The following is a 15,522-nucleotide window of genomic DNA, read 5'->3' on the forward strand; positions in this document are numbered from 1 at the left end:
CTCGCTTGTGGCTGTGAATCTCACAGGCTTAATCCAGCAAGATGAATGAGATGCAGGAGTGTTGAACAGTAGCCTGCTGTGTGTGTGTGTGTGTGTGTGTGTGTGAGAGACTGTAATTACTTGTGTCTGGCCAACTTATATAGATGTTATTTAAAGGTACAATCTGTAAAATGTAGGTGGGTTTGTTGGTAGAAATTGAAATTGAATTGTATATATATATATATATATACATATATATATATGTATATATATATATATATATGTATATATATATATATATATATATATATATATATATATATTTATATATATACATATATATATATATATATAATACTAATGAGGTCATGGGGGGGTGGGGCTGGAGCCAATCCCAGCTGACATAGGGTGGAATTTGGATTTGTCTGCGTAGGATCCGCACAGCACAGAAATTGTTGCATGTCAATTTTTAATCAAAAGCCTGCTAAACAAACAAAGATTAATTCATTTCCTTATTATCCTGGGAAAGGGAGGAGTGCACAAAGGAGTCCGATCTGCTATCTCACCATTAGATGTCACTAATTCTTACATACTGGACATCTAAAGGGATAATACATCCCAAGCCTTGCACAAAAATGTGTCTAACATTTGTGGGCTTTAATTTTTACTTTTCCTGCCATATTGTCAGGAGCATTTTAAAAGGGAATTCTGGGAAATGTCGTGCTTTAGTCCCTGAAACACTATCCCAATCAAAACACCTGTGTTTCCTCATTTGTCACAAGCTGTCAGACCGTCATTGGTGAATTTCAGATGTATAAATGTGTGGCCTCAGTTTGGCAGGTCACCATCGCTAATATGGAAGCTCCACCCACTTTTTTCCCTGTAATTGGTGAATACACTGTCCGTGCCAGATGGAATTGAAACTCAGCAGCAAATGTTTCCCACATACAAAACAAAATAGAGGTTGTTGCCCTGGTTGTGTGTGCCGTCAGTCTAGTGCCCCACATGCTGCTGTCCCCGAGGTGCCTCGACAGAGGCCAGCCCCTTTTATGGTGGACAGTCTCAATATGGCGCGCATCGCTATTTATAAAGCGCGTCCGAGTCTGCGACAGTGGCACAGAAACCTGAGATGAGAGCGGACAGTTGAGTGAGGGAACGATGGGTGAACATCGTGTTGAGTTTATGTTTCTGTGTTAAATGGAGTCTGTCACATTAGTGCACTTAAGCACTTACTGACTTGACACCGAGCGTGTTTTTCTGAAATGCCGTGTGACTTTTCGCTGTTGTTGCAGGAAGTCTCATAGTGAAGGCTGCATTTGTAAATGTGTTAAAGTTTGTGTCTGTGAAGGTTCTCAGTCGTCAAGGTCGTAGTCGTCTTCTGTAGTTAGCTGTAACTCGCTTGAGTGGAGTTTGACCCGTCTTTAGTTCTAAAGTATGATTCTACATGATAACTTCAAGGTACAGCGTGTAAAAGTTATTGTTGAAGTTGTATGTTGCAGCTGAACACCCTTCACTTCACCCTTTCCTTTCAAGCGTGTTGGAGAACCTATGTAGCCTTCAGTTAGCATCAAAACAAAAAAAGAGGGCTACTGTGGGCTACTGTAAAAACATGGTGGTGCAAAATGGCCGGCCGGCCTCTGTAGCACTGACATAGCTCCTGATATAAATATCAAAGGCTCATTCTGGAGTAACGAGAAACAACAAATTATACAGTCATTGAAAAAGTTAAGTATAATTATTTTATCATCAATATCTGCCAAATGAAAACATCTTCCTTTCAGCTTTTACACAGCAGACCTTCAACACATGTACATTTTCACACAGTGGAGCTTAATGAGACGAAATTGTAACATATTTCTTTAACTGATGATTAAATTCAGGAGAAGCAGCAGTAATGTGAAATTACAGATTTGTATATTAGAATATTGCAGAAGAGAGAAGATATAGCATTTCCTTTCACAGAGGTTTATACTGCACTGTTGCTTGCCATTTCTGAACATTTGAAGTGCTTCTCGAGGTTTAAGAAAACACTGTGCAGCGTTTCATCGTGCCTTTTGGTTCACATGAGACATTTAGTGATGGAAGACAGTGATCAGGATATTAATTCTTTCAATAGGCAAGTGGAAAAAGTGGAATATTTCATATTGGCATTTGTCGTGCAACCTCAAAATGATCAGCTACAGAATGGAAAAGAGAGAGGACCTTTACATTCACCATTAAAATAATCTTAATTATGCTTTATATTATTAGTATATAGTATATACAGTATAACATAACAGAACAATTCATGGTTTTATTTGATCTGATTGTTAAAACATGGATATTATATTAAATATCCAGTGAAAGACAATATGATCAGAGCCACTTGTGGTTACATCTATTTAATATTTGACATAACTTGTCAGTCCTTTGGCAACGATATTGTTTTTCTATTTAATTAAAGCTGTAGTAGGCAGGATTGCTAGAGTGGAGTTTCATCTCCAGGTTATTAAATATTAACATTTTGGGATGCAGCCTCTCTTTCTTGGACAGATGAACAGCACTTCATACGTGACAAATAACCTGACTCGATCTCTCTGTCTAAAAATGCTCCTTCCATATTGACATGGTGTTATTGCATTTTTCATGATCACTTCTCTTTAAGAGTGTTCTTCTAGGTTGCTTTGCAGTGTAGGCAGTTGAAACCAGTGCTTGAATAATGATCTTTCCACTGAATGAATGTGTATATAAATCTTATTTGTAGAACAGCCAATAAGAAAAAGGAATTTTCATATCATGTTTCAGCTTCTTATCAGAATCTGTCTTCTAACACACCTAAAAATGTATATCACATGCTGGTGTAGTAAGAAGCAGATTGTTCTCTTAGTTTCAGAAATGACTTCTAATGAGAAACAACACTAATGAAACCAACAACACGTTGAAGCTGAAATAAAGTGTATAATAGAGCTGATAGTTGAGTTTTGGCCAATAACAACCAACCAGGAGGTGACTGTGTGACTTTCTCTTTCAGTCAGCAGTATTTTATCAAACTTCTCCATTTTTGGGTCTTTAAAAACATCAGGATAATGTGCTTAGCTGAAGAATCCAGAGCACAATGTATGACTTTGTTTTTAAAGGAAAACTAATGTGGATGTAACCAGGTTTTCCCATCTTATATGGAGGTGCATAAATGTAATTCTCTCTCACTGTTTATGCTGAAGGATTATTATGGAATTATTTACCAATGACAAGAAAAACATGTTGCCTTCCACCGCTTTTAAACTCTCAGTTAATCTTCAAGCGATCATCCCTTCACTTGGCGTCTCACAGTTTCTCTCGGTTTCAGCCGTATAAGGCTGCTAAACTGGTCAAATGCAAAAAAAAGTCTGTGAATGTGTAATCTTCTCAAGTCAGGAGCAGCACTGCAATCCTCTTTTGGGCCAATTGTAATCCTTTATTTTTAAACATCAGGTTATATCGGTGGTGTCATCCAACATGACCCTGCGTCTCTTTTACTGAAGTTGAAACACACAGACGCACTAATTCACACCCTATTATCTCTCCATTAGTATTCTGTGGTGCTGCCCGCCTGTGCACTAAGCCCTCAAGTACAGTGGGAGCAGTTGGAGAATAGCCCAGTGTTAATCTGTGATTTATGTGGTTCGGTGAGCGTTTGGACTGGCCTGAGGAGAGCGTCATACTCCATCTGCCCATCACCGGCTGGACCGAGTGACAAACTCCAGCCTCTGGCCTCTCAGCTTCATCTTTATCGCTCCTCCTTTTTCTGTCTTTTGAATCATACACTAGCATTTGCTAGTGCACCGTTTCCTTCTGCTCTTTCATTGTCCTTTCTCTACAAGTCTCTCTTTTTGCTCTCCACACGTCCTTGTAGAGGAGCACAGATTGTCCCTTCTCTTCCTTCCTGCTCCTTCTCCCTCCCCGTCCTCCCTCCATGCGTCACTGCAGCTTGGTGCAGTTTGTCACCGACTTCTCTCGCGTGACAGTGGGGGAGAGAGAGAGGGAGAGAGAGAGAGAGAGAGAGAGAGAGGTTGAAGGAAGGGGAGGGACTCAGACCAAGCAGTAGCTGATCAGAAGAATTCTGTGTCAGTGTCAGCAGAGTGGGATTAAAACAGGATGTGTTTTGTCCGTTTTTGCAACTTCTTTGTAATCCTACATAGAGGTCAGAGGTCAGGTGGTCTGGCCTCACGACTGGGTGTCTGGGGAGGCATGGACGGTGCCCATGAGTGTTTTAAAGATTCCTTATTCCTTATTTTTGAGGTCCATGGATCAGTGTTGCCGCTGAGCTTCTAATCAGATGTGATGTGATATAACACAGACGTGTGTGGGTTATTAACTCAGGAAAGACTCGTTCAGAGAAACAACTCAGGAGTGAAATCCTTGAATTTAAAGCTGCAGTGTGTCATTTTTGATTCCTGTTGTTGTGATGTTATTACTCTGCTTCTGTTTGGTCGTCACGAACAGAAACAATGTAACATGATTTTGTTTGCTGCGACCGTCGTCTGAAAACAGGCTCTGTCATGCAATACTATCAGACGTCACAGAGGGAGTGTTTGTGTGTATACAGCGGCAGCACAGGGGCGGGTGGAGACAAGAAACTGACGAACATGTTGGATTTTGGATAATCCAACAGTCAATCAGATTTGATTTTATATGATTAGAAACTCAAAAACCTGAAAAAGACATGAAAAAATAAGGTGATAATTAAAGTATATGTAGTAAATATTGTCATGCTGATCATCCTGTGATGATCACATGGATTGGAGTGCTTTACAAATGCGTCGTGGGAAGCGACGTGTTTTTGGAGCTTGATCCATTGCAATTCTGATAGTTTCATATCTTCTTATCCTGTCACATGTAATGTTACAACTTTCAGTGTTGAATATCAGTAACTAGTGAAAATGAAAGTTTCCCACAGACCAAATCCATTTTTGTTTGTTTTCATTGTTTTTTGTGAGTTATCCAGATCACAGTCATCTTAAAGATTTGGATGAGCTTAAGTCTAGTTGCCTACATCTAACAGATATGGTGATTTAACGGTTATTGTCGATTTGTAGATATATTTTTTCACAAACCCTCGACAATCTGACTAAATATTTGCGCTCCAGATATGGATTTATGGATCAATTTAGAACACCTGACTATGCGTCGTCTTTTAAGTGAAGAAAGTTTAAATAATCTCACCCTCTGGGTAACATGTATCTTAGTCTTTCCATCTTTTTCTATTTATCTATTTATATTTATATTTCAGATTTTATTCCCCATGCTTGTCTTTTGATCGCACCTGCTGCTGGTGTGTTTAGACTGGATAGAAGTGGGAGTGAAGCACCCACACATTGACAGATGAGTGTGAATAAGGTGTAAAAGAGAAGTTAATGATTTGTAATTAGACAAGAGTGTTGTACTAATGAAGCCACTGCAGGGTTTAGTGAAGGTGTGAGCAGTCAGTAAATTGCTGTAGTCTCGCTTAAGTGTTGCCTTGGAGACGGCATGTAGATTCAGAATGAGTTGTTGGATGAGGATTTATATGCTATATATATATATGTATGTATATATATGTATATATATATATATATATATATATATATACATATATATATACACACATATGTACATATATACATATATGTATAGATAAATGCATATAGATACAATATGTTTTACCTTTGCCATTTTTTAATGTTTCACCTGTGTAGCACTTATATATAATATGTAACATTTCTGCATTAAAATTAAAATTAAAAAAGACTACACAACTAATCAACTAATGTTATACTGTATTAGCTGCATGACTTTTGGTTACCTCCATGTCCCTAAAGCACATTTGTAAGCACCGTATATACCAACTCTAAATCTCATTCCATCGTATGTGTAAAAGTGAAAAGGGAAAGGTAAAGTGCACTCAGACAAGGGACAAAAAATACTTCAAAATAAGAGAGGGAACTTCAAAATAAAATGACATTGACAATGGAGCATGACATTATGTTGTCTTATATCAGTTGTGTTTGTCACCAATGGATCAAAGCGACTCATTGTCATTAACTGAAGCTCTTCCTGGACAACAAATCCCATGATTCCACACTGCTTCATGACATCATCAAACTCTTTGGCTGTTGTTTTTATTTGGTTTTAATGCGTCTTCCTCAGTGTGGTAGCTGTACCTTTGTCATCTTTAAAAAAAAAAAAATGTTTTTATGCGTCTCTATGTTTGCTGTAGATCAAATTTCCCTCGTGATAATGATAATAAAGTTTTCTTCGTTCTCCGCCCCACAGCCCTGCCCCTGCAGACAGATGCTCAGTCCATCCAGAGTGGGGACAAGTCTTTGGGCAAAGAGCTCCTGACTCCAGACGACTCAGCCGTCACAGACCTTTCTCCCAAATCAGACTCTAAAAGTGACACCTTCACCAAGACGGATGTCTCGACCAAGTCAGACGTCAGGCCCTCCACGCCAGGCAGCTGCAGCAGCAGCCCTCAGCCCAAGAAAGGTATGATGACACAAGATGTGTGTTTGTGGATCTCTGTCGAGCACAGGAGCTGCTAAAGTGGCAACATGGTAATAAATCACATTTTTCCAAGGACACAGTTTTGGCCAACTTTAGAAATGGAACCACAATCACAATCATTTTCCCCTGAAGAGCAGCTGTCTTTTGATTTGTTTGTTGCTTCCATTTTAAACGACTCTCTTCACTGAGCTCCGCCTGGCAAAAAGACCCCCAGAGGTGCCATTATTACTAGATAGTCATCGCTCATAGAAAACTACAACAAGCACATTTGTTGATACTTTTTCTGTTGCTCTGCATTCATCATCCGGATTCTGATTGGTTGTAGGTCTATTCAATTGTGGGATGTAAATATACCATTTCATGGCATTAGCCAACCTAAGCTTGCGAAGAAAAACATCAAACTGAAATTTCTAAGTGATTTAATATGATTAAAACACACAAAAGATGAATGAACATGATGGGAGAACACCTTTGTGCTTCATTATGCAGTAAAAAGACACGTATGCTCCTGCAAGTCACATTGCAAGTTCATTTTGTCGGCTCATATTAGCTAATAAGTTCATTAGTCATTGATCTATTCATTGTCGATCGCTTTATCCTCCACATGAGGCTCACAGGGGAGCTGGAGCTAATCCCAGCAGACAGAGGGCAAATGGTGAGGTCACACCCTGGACATGGACAGGTCACCAGTCCATCACAGGGCCACACATAGAGAGACACAACCACTGACTTTATTGCACATAGAAAACATGCAAACTCCCAAGTTCAATATATGGAGTCATAATAGCAAAGAAAATGATTATCACCAATAGAAACTGAAGAATGGAAAACAAAAACAACTGCGCCATCTTCTGCAGTTTATTTCCATTTTGTGTTGCAGTATAAAATTAGCACTCGGTGTTTTCTCAGCACCACTTCAGGTTCCACTCCTTGTTCACGCTGCAGTGACTCTCACTTTCAAAACATGTGTGTTAGAAATGTATGAAAGGATGAGTAGAAGGACACTGAGCTGACTTCACGCGACACACGTCGTGCGATTCCACTCACTGTTTGTCCTAATAGATGTTTGGATATAAATTGAATCATTCTTAGCCGACAGATGGTTGTGGCCAAAAGCCAAATCACCATGTAAACATAGCAGAGGGAGACTGGTGGAGAGTGGGGTGAGGAGGGGGAAGGAGGAGGAGGAGGGCGACCGCTACATTAAGTGACGTCTTCAGTGGCACACTGGCCCCAGCAGGACCATGAGATTTATTTTCACCCCCCACTTCACAGCATCTGCATATAGGCCAGACTTAATCAGTGTAGGAAACTCTCTGAAAGGTAGAGCAGGTTGCTATGGAGACGGAAGTGCTACACGGCCGCCTGTGATTGGCCGAGAACACGCACATATTACATAGCATGAAGGAGAACCACAAAAGCACAAGGGCAGGGCTCGGCGAGCACCCCGGGGGTTCACGAGCGTGTGCGCGGGTTCTTCAGTCGTGGCTTTTCACAGACCGATTCAGGGCGGGAAAAGCAACACAAATCCTCGTGTTACACCGCCAAGACTTTCAGATAATAGAAAGATTCATACTGAAAGTCACTGCTGAAAACTAGACATGTACCGTACAGTCAAAACACAGCTACACATGTAGGAGGAGATGGAGCTGCTCTGACCTTCAATCTCAATGTCGTCCATGTTAAGTCTTAGTTTACTTAGTTTCTATTATATATACTGTATACACATATATATGTATTATTTTAGTTCAGACAAGAGTTAAAATAATTATACATAGATGTTTGAGTCCTTGGAAAAATTATATTTTAAGGACCTGGGAACACTAACAATGTTCTTGTTATTCTAGATAACTCACAACGCTCACTGTTCACTTTTTGATTTTACTGGAACAACAGAAATTGCTTCTATAATTTGTGTGAATAGACTCTTAAATTGTGAATTTAAAAAACATAAATAAATAAATACATAAATGTAACAAAACACACATAACGTTATCTCGCTAAATAAACATTCACAGAGTCATGCATATTTCTCTTGTTTAGTTATTGTTTAGTTTTTTCACCCATTTAAAGGTACAGTGTGTTAATTTAGCAACATGTATTGTTGAAGTTGCAGCTGAATATCCTGCATCTCACCTGGAGAACCTATGCAGCCTTCAGTTAGCCTCAAAGCTCAAGCGTTGTTTAGTAGTTTGTCCATAGTGGCCTACTGTATTATGCATGGATGGATGTATGGTCTGGGTTTTGTGGTGCGCCCCCTACAGGAATAATCCAATAACATACATATGACACATGTAACTATGTGAACAAATCTCTGACCTTAATCTCACCAATATATCAAAACCCGAGTTGATGAAATAAGGGCTGAACAATTCCTCAATTAATCTATTATTAATCGATTATTGAAATGAATCAACAACTATTTTGTGGTATTATTGTGTTTTGTTTTTTAAAGAATTACAGCAAGCTCAATTTATTGAGAAAATCATCGACAATGAAAATAGTAATTGTGTCAATAGTTGCAGCCCTAGATGAAATAATTAATACAAATACCATCATAGATAATGATGATAGGAATGTGACTTCATGAAACTTGTTATGTTTTGTAGATTCCATGAGCTCAGAGCAGCGACAGAAACTCGCCAAGGAGCGGAGGGAGGAGAGGGCCAGATATATCGGTAAGAAATGAATTGAATGTGTAGCGCACAACTCACTGTTTCTAACCAAAATGAAGCGTAATGTTATCGTCTCACTAACGTCTCTATTTTTAACCCTGCTGTGATAACTTCCTTCTCCCTGTGTATGTGTGTGTGTCACTCCTCTCTGACGTGACGGACTGTTATTGACCTCTCACTGTTTCTCCTTGCATGGCTCTCAGAACAGCAAACTCAGGTGCAAGGTAAGGGGCTTCACTAGAACCCGGAGCGTTTGCAGCAGTCATGTCATTTGGGAATAATCCCATTTCCTTCCATTTGCCACTGCTGCTGCCACTTCTTCCTCTTTCTTCATCCTCCATCCACCGATTATTTATTTTTCTGTCCTTCATCAGGTAGAAGCTCATGAACCCCGTGAACTTGCGGCTGTTTCACTTAATGTTTCCACTCATGCTCAGTTTAACTTAAGTTTTTACCTCACATTTCCTGCATGTTTCAAACCCGTAATCATGGCTTTTATTTTACGGCTGCAGAATTAAACTTCTTATGAAAATATCATTCTATCCCAGAGTCGGGGAAAGATTATATCTATAGTTTCCAAACCCAGGGCTTCACCCTGAGGGACGACAGCCAATCAGAGCGCAGCTCGGTGGGCGTTTCCCCGCAGAGATGTCCATCTGAGCCTCAGGCACTTGGCGTGAAGAATGAGCCGTCATTACCGTGAATTAGATTTAATTACTACTTTCATTAGCATCAATAATGTGGTCATGCTGCAGTCGAGCCGCAGTTTGTGGGGAATTCTGCTGCGTTTGAATCGATGAAACGTGCAGCTTGAGTTGCTCTGCGATCAGTGTAGTTCTGCTGTCTGTCCACAGTCTGCTTCTGTTTGTCTTTGCATGGTGCAATGATTTAAATAAAATAAATAAGTGAACATTGAGATTCATTATTCACTTATTTATTTACCGCCAATGTCATGGTTTTCCCTGCTGATTTCAGTGTGAAAGAGGCTATAGGCTAAAAACCCGGTCGCTATTTTAGTCTATTGCCATGGTTCTCAGTGTTACACAAGCTTCCTCTGGTGGTAAAATCAGAAAAACTCTTCTACTGTATATACCAGAGTATGTGATCGGATTGGAGCTGAGGAATTTTGACCAGAGTGCGTAGAACATGAGACAAATAATAATAATTCGAGTCACTTTATCTGTCGCTCCATCTTAATCTAATTTCCTTATACCAGTGTGTGAAGTATATGTGAGGAAGAGGAGGATGATGAGAGAACAAATGATCTTACTGGGATCTATTCACACCACTGTCTTTTAATGTTATTGATAATGGTGTACCACTGGTCTATCATATTGGATTTGGCTGCAAGTTTAAACTTCCAAAAGTGTTTTTTTGGACTCAGAAACTTCCCCCGACCTAGTGGTGAGTAGACGATGAGTGAATATTCACTGTTTTAATTAATTCTAACAACTCAATCGCAGCATATTGTAAAGAACTGCAACGTGTTATGCAACAGAAGCTTTGCACAAAATGATTTAACACAAAAAGCTCACCGTCACGCACATTTTCCCTCCTGCCAACAACATAATAGCATTTTTATTTGGAATTAGATTCAGAGAGGAGTGAAAAAGCCTTTCACAATGTTCATGAGGCTCATACATTGTCCGCCTCTTTGGCTTATTAGTGACGCTAAGCTGCTGAATTCCAAACTCAATGCGAAGCTCGTCGTTGCCTCACAAAAAACGCTGTCACATCCTCGCAGAGCCGCTCTGTCCGCGGCGGCGCGTTCCTGAAACTCACAGCAGATCATGCGAAGACGTTTTCACGCCATCGTCGTCGCCGGTTAAATCCTTTCACATCATCCTTAGCGCTGAGCCTCTCGCTGTTTAAACCCCTTCAGCCTGCTAAGAGATATATATATACGTGTTAGAATCAAGTGAGGAGAAAAGTGCAAATCTTGTTACAGTCATGAAACAGATGTTGTCCAACATGAAGACACTTTACTGTAATTGATTGTAATTGTTAGCAGAAGAAATGAGCCACAGCAGATCTGCTGGAGGCTGCTGGAACACTCAGCAGGAAACCACTGCTGGTTATTTACTCTTATCAGGAACTAAGTGGAACAAACACAGATGCTTCCACACTGTCTCTTTCAAAAGCATTCAGTGATTATACATTAGATTAAGATTAAGATTAAGATATACAAATATCTATATCTATATATATTAAAACCATAAATCGCTTTTAAATCATGCACAGACTCATTATGCTGATTGTCTTTGTGCCTCGTGCCCTTTAATACAGGCGTGTCCAAAGTCCGGTCCTCGGGACAGTCTCGGCCCTTGGTCCACAGCTTCAGTTTTATCGTGTATTATTTAAGTCAGGGACGGACTGGGACTGAAAATCAGCTCCAGTCAAGTGTCCCTTAGCTCAGCTTTGACACCAGAGTTCTAGCTTTGCAACCAAGCTGTGACAAACAGATACGTGCATTCACCTCCTCTTATGATATCTGACTCCAGATGTGAAAGAAAGGCAGAATTGTTTTCATTTACTCACTCCTGCATGTCTTAGATTTGGTTACATTGAAAATGATTAGAAAACAGTGCATTTGTAAGTAACTTTTAGTGTTAAAAAAGGTCTAAAGGGACCATTGTAACAGCCCTGCTTTAACAGCTTTTGTTTTTCTACTTAAAGAATAGGCACAATATTTAGTAGAGACAATCATGTTTCCAGAACTTTGGCCTGTTTTTGAGTGTGGCTCATGATCCTTTGCTGCCGATTCAACCTCCAACATTTCTAAATGATTTCTCCTCTCAAAACAATTCTTAACCCCTCAAAAATGTCTTAAAAAACCCTAAAAAAAAACAGATACTCTGAGACAACAAACGCATCAAACAGAGAAATACCTCGTTGGCCGCTTGTCGTAAAGACGCTTGTGCACTACTCTTTTTCTTCACAAGTAACTTATCAAAGAGGAAAAATAAAGTAAAAACTTCTGGGAGAATTTCTACACGCTGTGCATCGCCAGTGCTTCAGTCTACATTCTTACACTTCTATAAAATGCACTCACAACGGCTTTGGTAAATGTATTGCTTTTTTTTGGTTCTAGTTTATTCGTGTAATCCCAGCTGAACCATATTTTTCCTCCGGGTTGCTTCCAGTGATTTTACCACCCACTTAAAATTAAAAAGTACCCAGTTCTTTGTGACAGAATCCTTGACTCACAGACTTAACCAGACCCACTCACTAACCTTAACCAAAAGTGTGGATGGTTTCCTCAAAAGTGGATACAAACATCCTATTTGGTCTAATAAAAGTTCAACAACCAGAAAAAGTGATCTTCCTCATTTTTGAATTGTGTTTTCTTTATGGTGGCTGTTCAGCGGCGAAGAAAGCCCAGTGGCTGGAGAAGGAGGAGAAGGCCCGCCGTCTGAGGGACAGCCAGCTGGAGGAGCGCAGGAGAAAGCTGGAGGAGCAGCGACTGAAGGCCGAGAGACGCCGATCACTGCTGGAGGAGAAACAGAGACAGAAACTAGAGAAGAACAAGGTGACGGCCTCATACAGTGGCTCACATTTTTATTATCGCTTTATTTTATTGCCTCACGCTGGAATCTGCGCTGCTCTGCAAAATACTCAGCGTCAGATAAAGTCAGAGAAGGTTGAGTTATATTGACCACTGGAAAACTCTAAAGATGCCAAGTATTTGCATGCAACCATTTTTCCAGGACTGCAGATTTTCCTGGGTCTGGCGTTTCAGTGAACAGTTATTGATCACAGCACTGGCTCCTGGAACCTCCTCTGAAAGTTCAGCCTAAACTATCTACCTCACCTATTTAACTACATATGCACCATTTTCAGATACTGATTAGAATTTGATTCTAAATTAAATCTGTTGGAGTTTGTTCAAATACAACATATGCAAAATCACCAAAATCGTCCCCTTTATCAACATTCAGTCAAAAATGACCACTTTTCTGTTGGGTTTGGGGCATAGATCCTCATTCACATTTTTGTGTGTCCCGACTTGATAAACGTACCAGTTTTCGTTCATGTATGTGAAACCTCACAGGATCACCCAATAAAATGTGTTTTTTTGCCCCTTAATTTGCCCCGCCTGCTCACAATTAGCCCCGCCCATTCACCAAACCCCTTTCACACATCAATGTTCACCACAACGGACTTGTGTGCAAGATGTGGTGCATTTTAAGGCCTTAAAAATGTGATTCATTGCATAGAATAACAATAGTTATACTAAAAACTCAGTAACGCAGTCAAACATTCAAACCAATTATGCATCTGCAAAATGCAGGAATATTATACAGATTTATTATGAGCCTTTTTCATGTCAATACAGAAAAATGATATTGCAACACGTCGTGTTATTGAATCACTGCCCAGCTTTACTGCAGGGGGATTTGATCAGAATGTATCCACTCTTCATTTCAGACAAAAACCCAGATATTAGTGGTTATTTGTGGGGGTTTTTTTGTCCAGTGGAAAAGTTGAATTATTTTCACTTAAAGGCCACAAACACTGGGAAAATTCTGCTTTAATGTTGTGCTATCAAATCACCCGTGGTGGGTGTGAACCCTCTGACTGACTTGAGTGTCTGCTCCCGCAGGAAAGATACGAGGCAGCTATCAAAAGGTCCACGAAGAAGACTTGGGCCGAGATCCGCCAGCAGAGATGGTCGTGGGCGGGCGGACTCAACCAGACCTCCCGCAGAGAAAGTGAGTCTCACATGAAAACCCGGTGTGACGCGTACAGAAACAAAAAAAGTTGCGTCCTCGCTGTAACTCTCATGCTCATGTTGAGCAACGCTGCACAGACTGTGACTCACTGGTCCAACTGATGCAACCCGAGGAAACTGCTTGTGAAGGGGTTTGAGGTCATTAAGGTGGGGCACCCGCACAGCCAATTATCATGCTAAACTTTTCTTAAATTCCTCTGTTTTTCGTGGTGAAAATGAGTTCCAGGCTGAAAGACGAGCGGGAAGGTATCGTGTGTCGTTTGCCGATTATTGTCACGTCCAGGAGGAAGCAGCGACGAGCCACATGATGAGCACACATGGATACACACAGGTCACACAGCACCATCACCAGCAGTTATGAATTATAAAGGGATGAGTCGATACCATACTCAGTATCGGTCCGATACTGGTCAGAATCCCTGGATCGGAAATCAGATATAATCCAAAAATCCAATATGTCGCATGCTTCACTATGCACAGACTGTACAAATGTAAATAGAGTCATGTTATGGGCTGCTGATTTCTTATTTATGGAGAATATTTGTTACACAGCTGGAGAATTACATCTTTGAAATAGCGTGAAATGGCTAGCCCATAGTTTAAAATGACTGTATCGGACTGATATCGGGGCCAGTAGATACTCAAGTTTGTATCGGACAAAAGTGATATCAGGCCATCCCGACTTATGAATATAATACAACTTCAGGCAATCAGTTCTTATTTATTAAGTCTTGTTGAACTATAACTACTGATAACTACAGTATTTGTAAGTAATCCAACCATGGTGGTTTATTTTGAGTTAATGTGGAGGAAAAGGATAAAATCCACCGTCGTAAATTGTAAATCCAGGTTCTAGACAGAAACACAAGGTCCCTTACCATTTTTAGTTTAGTTTAGTTATCATTTTTACATCTATTCATCAAATCTTTACACCATATTACACAATGGTATAAGAAAAACATTAAAATGTTACTCACTGTCTCACTTTAAGAACTTGGAATTACCCTGAAATTACCCGACAACAACGATCTCTGACTGTAGATATTTAGGTGTACATATGAAAACAACGATCTCTGACTGTAGATATTTAGGTGTACGTATGAAAACAACGATCTCTGACTGTAGATATTTAGGTGTATGATGAAAACAACGATCTCTGACTGTAGATATTTAGGTGTAATGATGAAAACAACGATCTCTGACTGTAGATATTTAGGTGTACATATGAAAACAACGATCTCTGACTGTAGATATTTAGGTGTAATGATGAAAACAACGATCTCTGACCGTAGATATTTAGGTGTAATGAAAACAACGATCTCTGACTGTAGATATTTAACGATGATCTCTGACTGTAGATATTTAGGTATGAAAACAACGATCTCTGACTGTAGATATTTAGGTGTACATATGAAAACAACAATCTCTGACTGTAGATATTTAGGTGTACGATGAAAACAACGATCTCTGACTGTAGATATTTAGGTGTACGTGTAGATATTTATGCATGAAAACAACGATCTCTGACTGTAGATATTTAGGTGCGATGAAAACAACATCTCTGACTGTAGATATTTAGGTGTGAAAACAACGATCTCTGACTGTAGATATTTAGTGTACATGAAAACAACGATC

General features: G+C 39.8%; 1 protein-coding gene across 4 annotated transcripts in view; it reads left to right on the forward strand.

The window, feature by feature from the left end:
- LOC122786177 (MAP7 domain-containing protein 1-like) overlaps positions 1–15,522 on the forward strand; it is a 43,430-nt gene that overhangs the window by 11,702 nt on the left and 16,206 nt on the right. For 2 of the 4 annotated variants that reach the window (XM_044052252.1, XM_044052254.1), the window contains exons 2-6: positions 6,250–6,462; positions 9,090–9,158; positions 9,359–9,379; positions 12,521–12,684; positions 13,759–13,867. In XM_044052252.1, coding sequence (XP_043908187.1) covers positions 6,250–6,462; positions 9,090–9,158; positions 9,359–9,379; positions 12,521–12,684; positions 13,759–13,867 — 576 coding nt within the window. The remainder of the gene's footprint in view (positions 1–6,249; positions 6,463–9,089; positions 9,159–9,358; positions 9,380–12,520; positions 12,685–13,758; positions 13,868–15,522) is intronic. The other 2 variants (XM_044052253.1, XM_044052255.1) reach the window with 1 other exon arrangement.

This window comes from Solea senegalensis, linkage group LG20 (assembly GCF_019176455.1).
Source record: "Solea senegalensis isolate Sse05_10M linkage group LG20, IFAPA_SoseM_1, whole genome shotgun sequence".
Taxonomy (NCBI): Eukaryota; Metazoa; Chordata; class Actinopteri; order Pleuronectiformes; family Soleidae; genus Solea; species Solea senegalensis.